Source organism: Protopterus annectens, chromosome 4.part0, assembly GCF_019279795.1.
Source record: "Protopterus annectens isolate FY-2018-M chromosome 4.part0, PAN1.0, whole genome shotgun sequence".
Classification (NCBI taxonomy): Eukaryota; Metazoa; Chordata; order Ceratodontiformes; family Protopteridae; genus Protopterus; species Protopterus annectens.
In genome coordinates, this window is record NC_056733.1 from 418,971,969 (window position 1) to 418,992,602 (window position 20,634).

At 39.6% G+C, this 20,634-nt stretch overlaps 1 protein-coding gene across 1 annotated transcript in view; it reads right to left on the reverse strand.

Moving 5' to 3' along the window:
* The window catches only part of LOC122800254 (HORMA domain-containing protein 1-like), a 2,017,447-nt gene that overhangs the window by 994,671 nt on the left and 1,002,142 nt on the right, over window positions 1-20,634 (reverse strand). Inside the window, exon 3 of the mRNA XM_044069745.1 lies at window positions 10,256-10,400. Within this exon, the coding sequence (XP_043925680.1) occupies window positions 10,256-10,400 (145 nt within the window). The remainder of the gene's footprint in view (window positions 1-10,255; window positions 10,401-20,634) is intronic.

Below are 20,634 nucleotides of genomic sequence, written 5' to 3' on the forward strand. Positions count from 1 at the left end.
CATCTTTTGTTAACCTATAAGTTGTTTATCAGCTTAAAAGATGTTTACCAGAATGTGGGGATTTCAAAGAGGAACTATATCACAAGGTTGGGAGCTAACTGTTCTTTGAAAAAGGGAAGTAGGGCACAAGACCAGACATTACGAGGCTTGTTTACAACTTAGGAAAAAATATTCCATCAACTCATGATGAGCCTGTAATGTCAGATTTTTCTACAATATTCTATCAACTCAAAAAGACTATAAAATCTCAAAGGCTAAAATGGAATTCATTCATCCGGATTTGATCACAGCACCAGCCTGAACTGAGCTTAGAGACATTTTGCCAGTGTCGGCCTTGCCTTGACTGAACAGATAGCTGCGCTGGATAGGATTTGAAGTTTCCCTATCAGTGGCAAAGATGATTTTGTTTATGCATATGCTTGTAAGTACATGATCTATTAGAATTTCTGTTTATCTAGTATTAGCTTTACTGTTTATTTAGAAAAGTTTTGCTTAATAAATTGTTAAGTTTGAGCCTTGGTGTCTTGTGTCATTTCTACTCCTGTATTAACCTCAGATTTTAAAATAACGGACTAGTTCACTTGGCGTAGTCGGCAGGACCTGGGGTTTACAGTGGAAATGTCACAACAACAACCAATGTTTTTTCCTTTAAAACACCTAGGCATAGGTAAGAAGGATGCTGCATCAGGCACCCCAAATAAGTTGGGCGTTGATACTATGTTGACAGCATTATTTGGGAAGTGGGATCCTCTTGCTAAGGTATTAAGTCAAGTTTCACCTCCTCCTTCCCTAAAACCCTTGCAGGAAAGACCTAAAGCAGACCCTGATAGTCTAGCTAGAGCTTTATCGGAGCTAAAATTGGATGATAAGGGGAGAAAGGTGAAGGAGGGGGTGGGAGCAGCCGAATGGCTGTTCTTTGAAGCAATTCAGGAATTAGACAGAGATGTAGAGAAACTAAAAGAAAAAGTTTTAGCATTAGAAGAGCAATGTAAAGGACATACACATACACATAGATTGGATAGAGATGCCTTGGAGAAGGCAAACATGGCACTTGTTAAAGTAGGGGAGGAAGCTGAACACTGGAAATCTAATTCAGTGACTCTAGCTACTCGAGTGATTCAACAGCGTAGACAACGAAATGGGAGAAAATTACGCCATCCGCCCTCAAAGCCTCGGGTTCGTGCTTTGCTGTGCAAGGCAGAGTTTGATCCCGAGAAGTGGGAAGGTGATCTCCCCTCGACAGATGAGGGTGATAGTGATTTTGAAATAGTAAATTCTCCGTCAGTGGAGGCACGCCCAGTTATTGAGAAAAAGGGACAGTATACTGGGGGGCAGCTCCACAACAATGGGTTGAGGTGCGGAGTTACACTCAAGCTGAATTATTGAATATAATCCAAATCTATAAGCAAAGGCCAAGGGAAACTGTTTTAGCATGGTTTCTTCAGGTTTGGGACACAGGGGGAGAAGCGGTGTCTCTAAATGCTGAAGAGATGCACCAATGTGCATGTTTGGTGTTTCACCCACGATTAAAGCAAATAGTAAACAATGTAAATCATGACGATCCCCAGGTGAATACACTGGTGGTCTGGTTAGCCTCGGCTTTCCACACTACTTGGCCTGATGCTACAGCAGTAGCTGACGAACATAAGCCTTAGAAAACAATAGCAGAGGCAATACAGCAGTTAAGGGAAATGGCTATGTTGGCTACTGTTTACTCACTGGAATTGAGGAATGGGACATTAGTGCTTCCGAAAGGACCAGATGCACAAATTATGACTAGCAATATGAGGAGCAAATTAATCAAAAACGCACCACAGTGGTGGAAAGGGCAGCTGATGGCTGCCCTGGCAGGCTGTGTAGGTCAGCAGATATGGGATGTAATAGCCACTCTAAATCAAATGGCAGAATTAGTGGAAGAAAAAGAGCAGAGAAGAGCTAGAAAGGCAAATGCAGAGAAATCAAAGGATAAATCTGGAGAAAAAGTTACAAGAAAGCAAATGTTTCTAGATCTGTTAAGGTGGGGGGTTGAAGCTGCGGAGATAGATGGGATAGCTACTGAAGAATTATATAAAAAGTGGAAGCAAAAACAAAAAGAAAAAGGTTCAAGTTCTGAAGGTAAAAAGCAACCCCCTACAAAAAGTCCAACCAGATGTACCACTGAAGGGAAGGTAGGATGGAATCAATTATATCCTGACATCCCTACTGATGAGGAGCTAGCACAGTGGCAAAAGGGGGAATTTAATGATGACAGAGATTGGGGAGGAAAGGAATGGAGAACCCCGGTCGAAAAAACAGAGACAAATTGACTAGTAGGCGGGTCCCCAGTAGCTAGGGGTACAGTAAGAGCAATTACACCCGGGGACCGACGCCCTTACTTACCCCTTACCATTTTTTGGAGGGCAGGGCCACAACATGTGATGGCTCTGGTAGACACAGGATCAGAAGTAACCATTTTTGCAGGCAAACCCCGTAGATTTCGTGGACAGTATGTAGAAATTGATGGTTATGGAGGGGCAAAGACACTAGGTACCAAAACCAAGATTAAGATAGCTTTTGGGGATGGTATTCCTATTTACATTGAAGCAGTAATAGCTCCAGTACCTGAACACATTTTAGGAATAGATGTGTTAAAGGGTAGAACTTTAGAAACTACTGTAGGGCCATTTAGGTTTGGAGTGCGGCATTGTTCAGTCAACGCAGTTAAGGCTGTAGTCCGAGGCAATGCTAAGTGGGAACCGCTTTATATTCCCACGCCTAAAACGATAGTGAACATCAAACAATATCGTATCCCAGGTGGGCACGCTGAGATCACTGAGACGATCCAAGAACTACTTCGGGTTGGCATACTTGAGCCAACAGTGAGTCCATTCAACAGTCCGGTGTGGCCAGTAAAGAAACCTGATGGATCATGGCGAATGACTGTAGATTATCGAGGTCTGAACAAGGTGGCCCCACCCTTAGCGGCAGCTGTTCCAGACATTGTTACGATCATGAAAAGATTGTCTTCATCTGCTGGACCATATCATGCAGTTTTGGACTTAGCAAATGCCTTTTTCTCCATTCCGATAGCGGAAGAAAGCAGAGCCCAATTTGCTTTTACCTGGGAGGGGAGGCAGTATACCTTCCAAGTGTTACCTCAAGGATATCTGCATAGCCCTAACCTGTATCATGGACTAGTGGCTAGAGACCTAGCCAAGTTACAGCTGGACAAAGTGACTATTTTTCATTACATTGATGACATAATGATTACTGGAGAAAAATCTGATGTGGATATCGCACTAAAAACTGTAATTCAGCACCTTCAGAACAGAGGGTGGGCTATAAATGAGAATAAAACACAACAAGGGACATCAGTAAAATTCCTTGGTATGATTTGGAATGGAGCGAAAAGGGAAATTCCTGCAGCAGCACTGGAGAGTATCCAGAAAATTGCAGTCCCAAAAACGAAACAGCAGGCGCAGGCCTTCTTGGGAGCAATGGGCTTTTGGAGAGCATTTGTACCTCACCTCGGACTGATTTTGCGACCCATTCACTATGTAACTAGGAAAAAGTGTGACTTTCAGTGGGGTCCTAAGCAACAAGCGGCCTTTGAAGAGGCAAAAAAGGCTCTACAGCAGAGTGTGGGGCTGGGCCCAGTTGATCCACAGCAACCTTTTGTCCTTGAAGTAACAGTTGCCAATAATGTTATGTCTTGGGGGGCTGTGGCAGAAGGATGACACTGGAAAAAAGAGACCCTTGAGATTTTGGTCCAAATCACTGACTGGAGCACAGGTGAGATACAGTCCCCTTGAGCAGCATGTACTGGCGGTGTACACAGCATTGATTCATGTGGAAGGAATAACTAAACAACAAACAGTGACAGTTAAGATAGACTACCCAATCCAGGGGTGGTTACGAGACAATACTTTGATGAAAACCCTTATAGCACAATCTTCGACTGTACAAAAGTGGAAGTGGTATTTACAGGAAAGGGCCAACATCGTGCCTGGAGTGTCTCAGGTACAACAACAGTTGGCTGGACTGGTAATTCTAGATGATGCTGATGCGATAGAACAACAGCGACATGAGCTTCCAAAGTCTCCAATTACTGAAGCATTACCATTTGATAATTTGGATGCAGATAAACAGAAATTTGCATGGTTTACTGATGGTTCTGCAAAAATTGGATCAAATGGTAGGACCTGGACTGCAGTGGCTTATTGCCCACGAACAGAAACTGTGTTATTTGACGAAGGTACTGCCGGTTCAAATAATCAGGCAGAATTACGAGCTGTTGCCCTGGTCATCGATAGTTTATCACCTGGAGATGAAGCATACATCTATACTGTCAGCTGGGCAGTCTTTAAGGGATTGACAACCTGGTTACCTGCCTGGCAGCAACAGGATTGGAAGATCCATGGCAGACCTCTATGGGGAGGTTCAGAAGACTGGCAACGGATTTGGGAAAAAGCTCAACAATGCAAAATCAGTGTTGGACATGTAGATGCCCATGCATCACTTGTAACAAATGAAAGGAGGCATAACCAGAAGGTATATAAGATGGCCGCGGTACGTGTTGCTGAAGAGAAAGCCGAAAGTGCTAGTATGGCAAGATGGGCCCATGATCGGAGTGGGCATTTGGGAAGAGATGCGACAATAGAATGGGCACGAAGGCATGGTATGCAGTTGAATAAGGAAATAACTACAGATGTTATAAAGCAGTGTGAAATCTGTCAAAGAAATAAACAAAAGCAACTGCAAGCAGAAGCATGTGGACACATTCATAGAGGCAGTCGTCCAGCACAAATTTGGCAAGTAGACTTTATTGGTCCTTTACCACTGGATCAAAATCAGCAATACTGCCTGACGATGGTGGACACTTATTCAGGATTACTAATGGTGTCCCCATGCAAAAAGGCAAACCAGCAAGCAGTATTAAAAGGATTGAATAAATTATGTATGACATATGGGATTCCCACTGAAATCCAAAGTGACCAAGGCAGCCACTTTACTGGAGCAGAGGTTCAAGAATGGGCAAGGGAAAATGGAGTTCGATGGGTGCTGCATATCCCATATCATCCCCAAGTTGCTGGTTTAATTGAAAGGTATAATGGGCTCCTTAAAGAACAAATTCGAAAGAACACGAATGATGGAACGTTACGAGGCTGGGCAAAGGTATTAGAATTAGCTGTGAGTCAGCTGAATAATAGACCTCGGAAGCATCAAGGAACTCCCTTGCAAATGCATATGAATGACATTCGATCCAACTGCTGTGTTTTGAAAATAGAAAAGCTGAATCTGAATGCCATATACCCTCTTTTGACAAATACTGATCAAACTCGATTCTGGCTATGTGCATTGACTGAACAAAGAGTGCCAGCACAAAATATGGTATTAGATGAGACAGGTTGGAAACTCTTTCTCCCAGAGAATTGGCACTGGGGGCAAAAAGGGCTATTAGGAGAAAGTTGGGAGGTTTTTACATTATGGGAGCCAGAATGAGAAGTGATAGTGAAGGCTATCAATTTAGATAATAAGACACAAATGATTCAGAAAGGACAACCTTTAGTAGAAATTTGTATGCATCAAGATGCTGTCATTTTACTACAAGACTGTGATACTAAACCAAGCAAATGGCTGGGAACGAAAGTTATAGTGACCACACCCAATCAGCCAAATGAACATGGGACTGTAATTTGTGATGGACCTGGTGCTACTGTTTTAGTATTACTTGATTCTGCTAAACAACCGTTGTACTTTCCTCTCCATAGATTATTGCCACTGTTTGGGAAGGAGCCAACCTTTTCCGACGACAACACTTAGATGGGCCATATGACTGTCTTGATCCTATCCCTCTATTCGAAGGGGAAGATGTTGTAAATTTAACAGCTGACTGTGACTTTTATTGGAAATTGGGAGACCATCTATATGCGGTGACACCCAAGCCTGCCTTAACTTGGAACATCACTCAGACGGAAAACATTACAACTGTATGTAGACTGATCTGTGATAGACATCCCGAAAAATGTGTTTCCAACCGTTTTGGAGGTCTGTACCAAAGGCTGAACGAGTCAGGATTTCCTTAAGCCAAGTCTCCATTAGATTCCTCCTGCATAGCTGAATTTCAAAGGGAAAATGACACTGCAGAAACCCTATCTCCGGATTTGGAGATATATGCCATGGACAATAGTTCAACTGTATTTAATGGTTTGGGACATGTGGTAAGATATACCAGAGGATGTAAAACTGTAAGTAGTGCTAGAGTTATACAACGTATTAAAATGATAGTTAACATGTCAGCAGTTGATGTTACCAACAGGTACCCACATTGTAAAATTGTACAATTATGGCCGGTTGATTCTTTGCATATCAAATACAAGCATTACAAATATAAAAGAAGTAAACGTGATGCCACAGGTATTCTTGGTACTGCACTAGGTGCAGTCGGAACAGGGACTGGATTCCTAAACAGTGTAGATATAGATACCCTACGTAGCAAATTGAGCTGTTTGGGCACTGACCTAAATATGGCCTTTAAGCTACTAGCAGACCATGATCCCGAGCTGGGACAAAGGACTGTAGACGGTATTTTAACTCAAACTGTCTTGTGGAGGTGGATTGAACATACAAATACATATACAGAACAGATTCTAAATAACTTCACAGCAGAAGTAAATCAGACTTTTTGTATTTTATCTCAGTTGGCTGCCAACCAGCAATATTTGCAATTCACTCAAACTTGGGGGGCTAAAAAGGCAGCCTATTGGCAAAAGGAATTGCAACTGTATCATTGGATAAAACCAATAGATTCTGCATGTGAAAATAAGTCTTGTATACTAATTTTTGACTATCTTGCTAGTAAAAAAGGGACAAAGCAGGTCTGTCCATTTGTTACATTACCCTTGCAATTTGGAAATAATCGGTGGGTACCTCAAACTGAATCTACTTTGATTGATCATAATGATGTACCTGTTGATGTGGCAGGTTGTGAAACCTGGCCCCAGGGGGGGTATGCATGATGGTGAAAAGGAAGCCTCACCCATGCTTACATAATGGAACTGGGGAATGCACCTGGCACAGGTATGTAGTGAATGGTACAGACATCTACCAGCTAAATGATACCACTGTGTGTGTGATATCCTCCTGTAAATTAGCCTGGAGTGATGGGATAATCACAACTGGTGGAGCATACTGTAAAAGTAATATCCATGCAATTATTGATTTTTGTACTGGAGAATTGATTAGACTGACTAGATGGATGGACGTCACATTTAATGCTAGCATAGAACCATTACACACTTTTAAATGGCCATCTCTAGTCCACCCGGACTTTCAACAGATTAAGCAGGAAGGACAAACAGTGTTGCAACTTCTAAATAAAACACTAAATGATGCGCATCAAACAGTGATTAAAATGATCAAAGATAAAGGAACCATTGCAAAAATTGCAAATGAAATACAGGATATAACTGTTTCACATTGGTATAATGTTTTTATGTGGTCATCTAAGGCTTCAGTGTAGTTTAATTTGTTATTGCATCCTTTGCTTTTGACCACAATAATTTCTGTGTTATTTTGCATAATATCATGCTGCATTTATTGTAAAGTGATGAAGAGGTACAAACTGATGTTGTCAGTTTTAACCATTATAAGAGATACACAGCTCATTGCTCGATACAAGGGGTGGCCTGTGACGGATCCACACAGTCTACCAGTTTTTGCTATGCCTCGAGCCACATATCACTGTGTATGTTTAATTATTGCTAGGTTGATTATTGCTAGTTCTTGATATGCCACTACTTCACTATATGCTGCTAATATTGTAACAATACAATATGCTTAAGAGCAGGCCTTGCTCACTGATTACTGGTATTACTGAACTTTTGTTAACCTATAAGTTGTTTATCAGCTTAAAAGATGTTTACCAGAATGTGGGGATTTCAAAGAGGAACTATATCACAAGGTTGTGAGCTAACTGTTCTTTGCAAAAGGGAAGTAGGGCACAAGACCAGACATTACGAGGCTTGTTTACAACTTAGGAAAAAATATTCCATCAACTCATGATGAGCCTGTAATGTCAGATTTTTCTACAATATTCTATCAACTCAAAAAGACTATAAAAGCTCAAAGGCTAAAATGGAATTCATTCATCCGGATTTGATCACAGCACCAGCCTGAACTGAGCTTAGAGACATTTCGCCAGTGTCGGCCTTGCCTTGACTGAACAGATAGCTGCGCTGGATAGGATTTGAAGTTTCCCTATCAGTGGCAAAGATGATTTTGTTTACGCATATGCTTGTAAGTACATGATCTATTAGAATTTCTGTTTATCTAGTATTAGCTTTACTGTTTATTTAGAAAAGTTTTGCTTAATAAATTGTTAAGTTTGAGCCTTGGTGTCTTGTGTCATTTCTACTCCTGTATTAACCTCAGATTTTAAAATAACGGACTAGTTCAGGGGCAGAATAGTCTGTTTCCCATTCACAGATCTAAGGTGCACTTGAAAATGGCAGGGATGAACTTTGTTTTATGTGGATGGGGAGTCTGTTCCATAGCAGCTGTATCCTCTGTGAAATATAGCTATCCCTCCAAACCATTCTGCTGATGCTGCAGAAGAGGTTTAAACCTCTAGTCTGATGCCATTTGACTACCTGATGTGCAGTAAATCCATAAGTAATGAGTCAGAGGGTGCCTTCATTGCCAAACATAGGTCACCTCTTAGCAGTCTGTAGGACTAGTATAATGAGAGAACTTTAAGCCTGTTAATGTAGGACATGTTGTTTAAGCACTGTATCATTTTATTAAGGTATCTCTATGGGTGTTCCTTGTTGTAAGTGTCTGAAATGATACATGCCAAAGGGGGTATTGTATTCAGTGACTGAACTAATGAGGAGTGAGAAAAGGGGGATAATGACATCCCTTGATCTAGATACAATTTCTTTGTTTATAAGTTGTGTAATATAGAAGGACCTTTTACAAGAGGCACATGTTGATCAAAAGTCCACATAAGTTCCCAAATCTCAAACAACTGGGTCATCTCTTAAGGACATATTGTCAATGTGGTTGTTCCCTCAGGAAGATGACTTCCCAAAGGATACAATAATTCATTTTATGGCATTTAGTTTCAGACCATGATTTTGACACCAGTTATTTATTTAGGACAAATCTTCCTTCCTGCAGGATGGCTAAGTCATTTGGGGATTCAATGACTGCTCCTAGCTTGCAGTCATTTGTAAACAAAGTCAGACAGAGCCCTTTGTTATTCGTCTTTACTTCAGAAAAGTAGATGCCAAACAGAAGAGGTCCCAGCCCAGAACCCTGGTGGACTCCACTGGCTACTGGTCTATTTCTGGAGTTATCTTCCTCTGTTTTGCTTATCTGCATCCTATCTGTGAGCCAGATGGCAATCCAGTGGCTGACATAGGGGCTATTCCCAGTTTGTTTGGCTTTTTACAAAGCCTATGTGGGGAATTGTGTCAAAAGCTCCCTGAATTTTGCAAAGTTTTTTTCCACAAAGTGAACCTCTCTGCCTGACAAAGGAAGAGCACAAGCTGACTGTCGATCCTTGAAAGTGCCAGAGGAGCTCTGAAGAGCGGGACACCAAAACATGTCTTTAATCAGCTCAGCTAGAGCTGTCCAACAGTATTGGTGCTTGGAATGTGCCCTGATGCTTTGGAAGCTGGCTGGCTGTTACATCCTTCGTAGGATATAACCCATATAGCAAAGTATACTTCAGCAGGAATCTGCAGGAATAACCATCCAAAAGTAAGTTTGCTGGAAAAGCAATCTCAAAGATTTGCTTCAACCCAAGTAAGAAATTATGCTATGTCACAGAAGGCAGCAACAAGTATACATTATATATGTTTGTGTGTGTGTGTGTGTATACATATATATAAATATGTGTGTGTGTGTGTGTGTGTGTGTATATATATATATATATATATATATATATATATATATATATATATGTATTTATAAACACACATAAATATAGACACAGACGTATATCTATATACACACACATATAAAATGCATATATATATATATATATATATATATATAATATGAACATGTATAAATATGCATATATATGTAAATATAAAATGCGCTCACATCCACACACACACATATGGACATAATACAAAACCATAACTCTTAATATAAATTGATCTATAATTTAAACAAGTTCTTAATCTATAGTAATATAGTGAAATATGCAGCAGGTGATATTCTACAATAAACTGCTTATTAGATTATCAATGGAAGAAGCTCTCACCATCTAAATAATGTGTCCCATAAGCACTTTCTGGAAAAAGTCCTCTCAAATAAGTGATGCAGGAGACAGAAACAGCCAGCAGCCTTTTTATCAGTACCAGAGATTGATGCTCTGTCGCAATCTTTGTTGGAAATAGGACACTCCACTAAATTAATAGTAAGAAATCATTTAATTTTTCTCAAAAGCATGAAAAAACAGTTTACTACTACGAACCATGACATTTACTACTTCAACTGTGAATAAATAATATACTTCTAATTTTGTATTTGGAATGAAAGAGATAGCTGATACAGTGGCTACCAATGACACTAATCCACAAAAGGTATTTTACTGGCCACTTTATTATTCAGCCATGACATGTGAAGATACACACGCACACACACACACACACACACACACACACACACACACACACACGCACGCACGCACACACACACACACACACACACACACACACACACACACACACACACACACACACACACACACATTTTTTTATCTGGAAAACTGAAAGCAACTGTGAACAAAAAATCTAACTACTTTTCCACTTAGTAAATAAATAAAATAAATAAATAAATACTTAGTAAAATATTACTATTGCAACAAAAGTCAGTAAGTAGTGTTACAAGCTGAACAGAAGAGGAATTAGTACTCCTGTAATTCATGCCTCTTTGAAAGTCAGGGAAAATACAGTTGTATAAATAAACTTACCATAACAGTGGATATGCTAATAGATCACTGTATCAGTAGACAAAGTTGTATGGGTTATCTCCTGCCTAGGCTATGACCACATGCCAGATTTAAAAACTTTAGGGCACTATCTACGCACCCTAATTACTGAGTGGCTCAAGAACAGGCACATAAAACAGCACAGTTTTCTTGCCTCAAGAAGGGAGGCTAGAGTCAAGAAAGGTACATGCTAGGAAAGAAAAATAAAACTTCGAACACACACACACACACACACACACACACACACACACACACACACACACACACACACACACACACACACACACACACACAGGAGTATGTATGTATATAATTCCATGCTCTGGTAATAAACCAGAAACAAATACGGGGGAAAGAGGGAAGGGATGAATACAGCAACAGTGACCTACTACATAGAACATACACTGTTACGGTAAATTAACTTACACAAGAATACTATATTCAACATTAGATCACTGTTGTAGTAGTCTAAACTATAAGAGTAATACTTTTAGAATGATATAGGATAGAGAAAAGAATTAAGAATCCAAAAGCCTTTGGGGAATGGTCCTAGCAAAGCTAGTTCTGGACCTTGAAAAGGAAATCAGTTTGTAATGCTCTGTGAAAGTATGTACACTGGACCGACTTGTTGCCTCTAGAATGCTTCTAGAATACACCCATTTCCAAAAAGCCACAAAAGAAGCCAATGTCATGGTAGACTGAGCCTTAATCCTGCCTGAAGTGACTTGTTATGGTGAGAATAGTACAAAGAAATAGCACGAGACAACCACAAACTGTCTGTTTTGATACTGGTTGCCCATTTTTCCCACTTTCATAGGAAACAAATAGTTTACCATCCTTCCTGAAGGATTTTGTTTTGTCCAAGCTGTAGCTGAGCTGCTGAGCTGCTTGTGGACATCCAGTGTATATAAGATTCTTTCTCTCTTGTTTTTAGGTTCTGAAAAGAGTACCAGGAGATTAACAGATTGGCTCAAGGTAAACCCTGAAACCACGTTAAGCATAAAAGAATTTGTTCTCAAAGAAACCCTGTCCTTGTGGAAAATGTGGTAGGGTTTCCTCATAAGAGCCTGGAACTCAAACACTCTTTTTGCAAATGAATAACACATTTTTTCCAAGTCAAGAACCTCAAATCAGCCTGATGATCTGCTTCAAATGGAAAAGTGTTAGTTTTTCAAGCACAAAGTTAACATTTCAAGGAGGAGCCCTCCGTTTTCCAGGTGTATGGATATGTAAAACTGTTTTCAAACACTGCTTGACGTGAGGAAAGGTAGAAGGGGGATTAAAGGCTGACAAGAAGAAATAACCAAAAGATGAATTTAGATAGATGAGCAAGAAAACCTAGAGGATAACTCACACAAATCTAGAACCAGAGACATCGGGTCTTAAAAGGGTTCTGGTTCTTATCATGGCACCAAATAGAAAATCTCTTCCATTTGCACATATACAATTTTGTAGTAGCAGTTTTTTTAGACTCCTTCAGTACCAGCTGCATATCCTCAGAAAAAAGATGCCTCAAAAGTATTTGAACTCCAAGAAGTAAACTGAAACAATTTCAGTTGGAGTGTATCAAATAAACCCTGTCTTGTATAAGTAAATCCAGTCTGTGAGGAAGCATATGGTAATTGCCACTAGCCATTTCCAAAAGAAGGGGAGAAAATACAGTTCTCTAAGTTGTACTTACTGTAACAGTAGATGTTTGAATTCCTTACTGCTGCAGTAGCCTTTTGGCTATATGGGTTGTACCATGCCTAGGATACAATAAACAGTCAGCTTCACAAAGCTCTGGCGACCTCCCACACCATTATTCGGACTGTGGATTGGACAGCTCAGGAGAGGAGAAATCAGCTGTCTGAGTAAATAAATCTTCAGGACTTTCTTGCCCATACAGAGAGAGAAGACTGTACTCATCCTGAACCTCTAAAAGATAAAAAGAGGAATAAAAAATCTGAATCTTCCAGTAACAGACAGCCCAGGCTCTCTTCCCCTGTACGTGACATTACTCAAAAAGAACCCACAAAAGAAGTATACAAAACTGTAAAGGAAAGTTTTGTAGTTACCATAACAATAGATTATTTCATTAATGTCTGCCTGATTTGACATGTGTGTCCTCGGCAGTGGCGGCTGGTGACTTCAAATCAAAGGGGGGCTGCAGGAGACAGCTGAATGGGTGGGGTCAAGGGGAAGGGGTGTGGGCAATGAGAAAGGGGAGGATCTAAAACCACAAAAACTAACTTTAATTAAATACGCTGCCCTGGGTGGCAAACCATCATTATGAGAGTCCATCAAGACAAAAATAAGTGTAGAAGAATAAAAATATTTCAATGCATTGGCTGCATGACAGCTTGCTTAATATCTAGATGGAAACAAAAGGTTGTGAGGCATGAAAAAATAAATGACTTTTTAAATACATTACTGGAATGCCAGTCAAAATCAAGTATAAGAAAAACCAGAAGCACTCAACTCAAACCACTTCTCCATGCACTGCAGTTCTAATTATAATTTATATTCAGCTTTATTAAAGTACCAAGTAACATGCTGAAAGTAGAAATCTCTGTGATGCCCCCACTTGTAAAACTGTTTCTTATCCAAAAAAGACCTGCTGCCTGACAACTATCTACTTGTTTCTTGGGGAAAACATGATCAAAGTAAAAAATGAAAAGCAAACAAGAAACAAGCTCAAGATACATTGCTTAAAGGATTACTGTACAGGTTATGGACCACACATGATTGGCATTCTGTTTAGTTACGGGTAAAGTCTGTAGAGATGACTGGAAGTCTCCAACAAGTGTAATGAGCTTTTTGAAATAATGGAATCCAGTCCTTGAATACCCAAGGCTTATACATTATCTAGTCAAGTATTCTCTGCATGGCAACAACAGAAAGGCTTTCAATGTTGGCAATTCTTTAACAGTATGCTTATTAAAGCTTACTTGCATCTTACGATCTCAGACAAGCTTACCTTATGGTCATTAAAGCATTGCTACTTAAACACTGGGCAACAGGCACTTTCTGAGTAATAAGCATAAATAATAATTATCATAAATCTGAGTAATAAGCATAAAGCATAAATCAACAGTACAAAAATATGACAGAAACCAGACCGTTCTGCAAAATCAAGGACAGATGAAAAGCCACTGTAGTACTTGTGTCTACCTTGGATGGGGGGACACACTGCACATTTACACTGCATAACTACTCCTTGCCTTGCTTGGACACATCCAGAGTCACTACATGGGGGAGTGGGGTGCAACAAGTATGTCACAATTTGAAATGTCTCTGGCTGACTGGGCCCTGACACATTGTTCATACCTCTCAACCTCAGAGCAAGAAATCTGGACAAAGCCATGCACAGAAGTGGGACAAAGGCCCAAAAATAAGGACAATTTTTAAATATTACTCTAATAAACTTAGAAAGACAATAGAATAGGTCTTGCATTAGTATGAATTTTCTGAAGGGTATAAAATCTGAAACTCAAATGTCTGTCATTATTTTCTAACTTCAGTCTTTAGTGATTTGTTACTAATTCGCCAAAAAACACAATTTTATGAAAAATGGACCAAAAATGTGATGCAAAAATATAAAATAGCCACACAATACAGCTGGGAGCCTGTCAAAGAAGGGACACTTTAATATTAGTACTGCTAACTTGAGCAGCTGACAAAAATAAAATAATCTACATGCATTTCAAGTAATCTATAATTTGATTATTACAGTTGTTTCTTAATTGTAAACCCTCCATGTTTTCCTCCAAAATTGCTATTTTGCGGAGGGATTATTAGGGGGAAGAGCAACATTTTGAGCCAAAATCGGAGACAGTTGAGAGGTTGGCTATTCCTTATTCTGTAAAGCAATTTATTTGCGTGTACCTCTCAACCTGTTAATGCAGTAAATCTGAACAAGGCCAAATATATTGGGGGAACATATAAACAAACAGTACTAAAAATTGCTCTTGTATAAATTGAGACAGTTGATAGAACAGTTCTTACTTTAGCATGCATTTTTCTGAAGGTTATGAAGTCTGAAACTCAGTGTATCATTTAGTGACTTAATTCCTAAATGATTTGCCAGAAAAGTACAAATTTTATGAAGAACAAACCAAAAATAAGAAGCAAAAATTTGTTCATTCTTTGAAAATCTGGACAGTTGGGAGGTATAGTTTAGCTGGGCCTGTCTGAGTTTAATGCCCTTCCCCCCTGACAAAATCATGGTTGAATGGAGCCTCTGCAGCCATTCCAATGAACCATTACTTGGCTATTTCACTCCATTACCATAAACACTAATGTGCATACAACTTTACTTCTATTTTGAGTTAGACTTCATTTGAAAGTTTTATTTTGTATTTTACAGCACAAACATTAAGTCATCTGCTAAACAAAGCAATGTAGTCTCACAATGAAAACTTAGCATTAAAATTTATCTGCCCTTGAAACTCACATTCATTGAAACAGCATTGAAACCCACATTCAAAGAAAATACATTTTGCCAGTGGCAGATTAATTTTGGGCTGTTTTCAAATCATAGGCCCCTTACATATGAAACATACATGTGCTCTTTGATACACCTTCCTCATTTTTCCAGTAAGCAATGAAACAAAACGCATGCACCCATAATGGCAAAACTGCCCAGTTCAGAACATTTATCACAAAAGTCTACTCAGACTTCCACAGTCCACCATTATCAGTAAATATGCACAATTCTACAGTCCACCATTATCAGTAAATATGCACAATTCTACAGTCCATTATCAGTAAATATGCACAATCTCTGAAGAAGTAAAAGTCATCTAAATAATTCCACATTAAAGAAATCTGTAACTAATGAAGAGGTTGCTGCTAGCAAACACCTTTATATTTCATGGTTTCATTGAAAAATAAAGTGTCTGTTGCCCCTCAGGAATAAATTGCCTATATTACATTAAAAAAAATGATAAGCTAGTAATATTGCAAGAGGAAATGGATGGCAAACTGATAACAGACTCATAGTTAGTATCTTCACCAAGGAGAACATTCTCAGTATGGCAGCATCCACCCTTGTGGGAGTAGAACCCACAGCCTTCTGCATCAAATGCAAGTACACAACCTGTTGTGCTATTAACAAGGCAAACCAACTTCACTTAAGCAACACTAAACTTCTGTTCCCTTGCAGCTCTCAGCTCCTTGTAAAATCTGCTCAATACTCAACTGCATCTCAACTTCGCAGCACAAGAAAACTGGAAAAAGCCAAAATGTATTGGGGGGGGGCAAAAGCCCAAAAACCAGGGACACATTAAACATTGCTTGTATAATCTTGGAAAGTTGCTAGAATAAAATGCTGTGTTACCACCATACATTTTACTGCCAAGGTCCCTGTGGAAAACAGTCAGAGCAACATACCACTATGCCAAATCAGCTGCTTTGTGAAAAAGAAATGCTGCGTTACCACCATACATTTTACTGCCAAGGTCCCTGTGCAAAACAGTCAGAGCAACATACCACTACACCAAATCAGTTGCTTTGTAAAAGAGAGGAAGACTGAAACTTAAATAGCTATCATTTAGTGAATTCAGTTCTCACCATAGCTGTCAACCTCTTAGTACAAAACACCTGGACAAACCCAGTAATGAGGGAATACAGCCCTCAAACATATTCAGTGAATTCAGTTCTTGCCATAGCTGTCAACCTTAGCACAAAAAAACTGGACGAAGCCAATAATGGGGGAATACAGTCCCAAAAATAGGGACAAATTACAAATATTCATCTTATAAACTTAGAAAATTGCTAGAATAAAAGGTTGTGTTACGGTTGTGTTATTATGTATTTTCTGAAGAACATGAAGTCTGAAATTCAAATGCCTGTCAATTTTACTGCTGACAGAACAAAAACAATTTTCAGCAGAGACCCGGGGAGAAATACTGCAGACATGTCTTTGTAAAATGACAGGGCACCAGAGCAAATCCACACAAACACAGGGAGGAGATGCAGACTCCACACAGAAGGCACCCCAGCCAAGAATCAAACCAGAAAACCTGTAGCTGTAAGGCAACAGTACTACCACTGCACCATCAAATATGCAAGGAGTTAAACATTCAGAAACCTGAAGTCTGAAATTCAAATGCCTGTCAATTTTATTTAACATTTGTTAATCAGGACAGTCTGACTTGGAACAAAAAAAAGCTTTCAGCAGAGGCCCAGGAAGAAATAATGCAGACATGTCTTTGTAACATGGGAGGACACAAAAGCAAACCCACACAAACACAGGGAGAAGATACAGACCCCACAAAGAAGGCACCCCAGCCAAGAATCAAACATGAGAACCTACAGCTGTGAGGCAACAATGCTACCACTGCACCATCAAATATCAAGCATTGCAACATTTACAAACCACAGATATTATGAGGAACAGATCAGATCAAATATGAGGCAAAAATCTGCAATTTTTTTTTATAAATGGTGGTGGGTAGGGAATTCAGGTCTTTAACACCTGCATACAAGGTACAGGGTTCAAGCCTGAGGTATTCCCTACACACACACACACACACACACACACACACACACACACACACACACACACACACCTGTAGTAGCAAACCACAAAAACTAAATATACTGCCCTGGGTGCCAAACTGTCATTATGAGAGTCCAATCAAGACAAAATGAAGTGTAGAAAAACAAGCAACAGACTTCACCAGTGAAAGCCAGCAGCCATACAAATTAACAATGCAGAACACAATTGTTATTAGGACATTGTAGACCACGCTAGAGTACAAATATATTTCTCCTCCTAAGATTAAAATCACTGTGAAACTAGTAAACTAATTCATTTATGTAAGGGAATTTTCACTGTGTCACTACTTGACAGAGGCACAGTATTCTAAATCTATGCTGTACCACTAGATGGGGTGGCGAAAGCCATATCACTATAGCTAGGCTTACAAATGCCCCAGGGCAGATAGCCTAGTACTTAACTATGAAACTATGAAAGCTCAACAGCACTTTAAACACAGACAGTGTATTCCATGTGTTGACACTAAAGCATTAAATATAGTGCCCTATGAACAGAACTGTTAGGTTATGTAGACCAACAACATCTCAAAGCATGTGCATTACATAAAAAGTTTCTTAAAGACAAGATTACAATATGGAAGTCCAAAAAACCAGGGTCTGGCACAAATCATGGAAAACAACCAAAATACGATGCCATTCCGAGTATGATAAATGCACATGCTCCATAGAAATTAAAGTTCATATAGCATAACATAAACAACCAGACTTGGCATTTGGACTCCAAATCCGACCTAAACTACTGTTATCCAAACATTTGCGGTTGAACTTAACAGCTGCCCTTTTTTATTTACTGTTCTTATAGATTCATAGCCACCAATATGAATGTAAGAAATCATGCAATGAGTATTCACTTTTATTTATGATCTATAGCTGAACGAATTGTTGTTTCATTCTTATGAAATATGCCTCTTAGGTGAAGAAGGAGCATCTGCCAGCATACATACTCACAAATAAGAATAAAATTGCCTTACCTATACAAAAACCTTGGCATGCCTGACATCTGGCTTAATATATAAGATTCCTGCTGGTATAAATCTGTATAATCTGGGAATGTAATCTTGCCTGTTAATTGTTGCAGTATTCATTGGTCTCATTAGTGAATTTACAGAATTTGCAGTTCAAACAGGAAAAATGCCATAAGTATTCTTAAAAGGAAGGTCATTATAGCACTGTAATCTCTTCAGTTTTTCTTATTCTTGTATCTATATTTCCCTGCCGTTTAGCTTACCCTTAGTTTACCCTTCCTACTTACTTGGTATACTTCTGTTCTACACCTTCACTCTGTCTCTGTTCTTCTTCTTCTAACATCTTTCTTCTTCTACTACTACTTCTTTCTTCAGTTCTTCTTCTGTTCTTCACTTCAGCAAAATATAGGCCACCCAAAAAAATAAATAAATAAAAATCCAATGGCAAATTTAAATTAACATTAAATCCTTCCTGTGTGTGACTGACTCAGTCACTCACGATCGAATCAACCCACAAATGACTTAATGTTTGATTCTCGCTCTTTTCCCAGCACATAAAGCCCGGGAAGAGAGCGACAACTAATCAGCAGCATTTAACCCAGCAAGCACGTCATGACGTGCCTGCGGACGTCGCAGTCCGAGCCCCTTCCAATTCTATGCGGTTTAGAACCGCATAGACTTCTGGGCATCACAATGATGCCTTCATTACTCCGCCGGGCTGCAATCAAAACAAAAAAAGAAATCTGTTTAAAACCGCCGCAGCCCGAGGCGGTTACAGTGCGCATGTGCGTACTTCCACGTAGCGGACTCGAATTTTGCTTTAAACAAAAAAAAAAGTTTTTTTTTTTTTTTTTTTTTTTTTTTACATTTTCTCATTCTTTTTAGCTGAGGGGGCTGCAGTCCGGCAGTCCGATGCCACGAGCCGCCCCTGGTCCTCGGTCCTCTTGTCAGAACTGACTCAGTAGTACTAGTGCTCCAGCCTTGAGCCCATTTAAGAATTCTCTCTCCCATGATGCAGCATTTCCCTTAGTTACCTCAGATCTTGCTTGGTGCTCAGCGATAAATCTGTGCTGTCTCATTTTCATATATAAGTTTTGTATCCAAGTTGCCTATTTTCATCTGATGCTATGTTTGGGACAGTTTCCAAGATGCCTAAATAGGACCTGGGTGGACTCAAGGAAGGACATTCCTGAGAATGACAGAGCTAAAGGATGTGCAAGATCTGGATTGCACATCCAGTTTATAATGAGATACAAAAGTATGACCTGTTGACCAAGTTGCGCAGATGTCATTGATAGGAACTCTTTTGCAAATGCTGTCAAGGTGACCATTGCTCTGGTGGAGTCAGCCTTAGTTTTTGAATGCAAAGGCAACCCTTGTGGTTTATAAACAAAGGAAATGCTACCTGCCAGCCACTTAGACAGTATGACCTTGCAGAATGGTTGTCCCAGTTTTACTTTGGAAAAAGAGACACATTGCTGGTCTAATTTCCTGATGTCTATGGTATGATGCAAGCAAAATCTGAGCTGTCTGTGGACATCTAATGTACGAAGGATGTGTTCACCTTTGGTAGAAAAATTTGGAAAAAATACAGATTAATGTGATGATAATGCTGCGGGCTCAAAAGTTTTTTGAGTCAATGACTGAAGCAACGTTATATCCCATGGGGGGGGGGGACCAGATCTTGAACAGAAGGTCTCAACAATAAAATTTCTTTGAAGAAAGCTTTAGCTGTTCTAAGTGAAGCAATAGATTAATCATTATGTCCTATGTGAAAATTTGAAATGGCAGCCATCTGAACATTTATAGAGGAGTAACTGGAACTTTGCCAAAAAGTTATGAAAGAAATTCCAGTACTCATGGAACAGGGGTGGAAAAAGAGGCCAAATCCATTGAGGATGCCCAAACAGAACATTTTTCCATTTGATCTTATAAATGTTTTTTGTCCCGTCCTTTTGAGAAGAAGACATTATATGAACTCCTGAAGAGGAAAGCCTGGTGTCTCTGGCTATTGCTAAAATTGGATAAACCATGCGGTTCATTTTAGACTGAAAATCCAGTACAGACATCCAGGATGAGTGACTCAGTAGATCCATGATGGGATCCAACACCCATGGTAGGTGCAACACGCAAGGCTAAAGG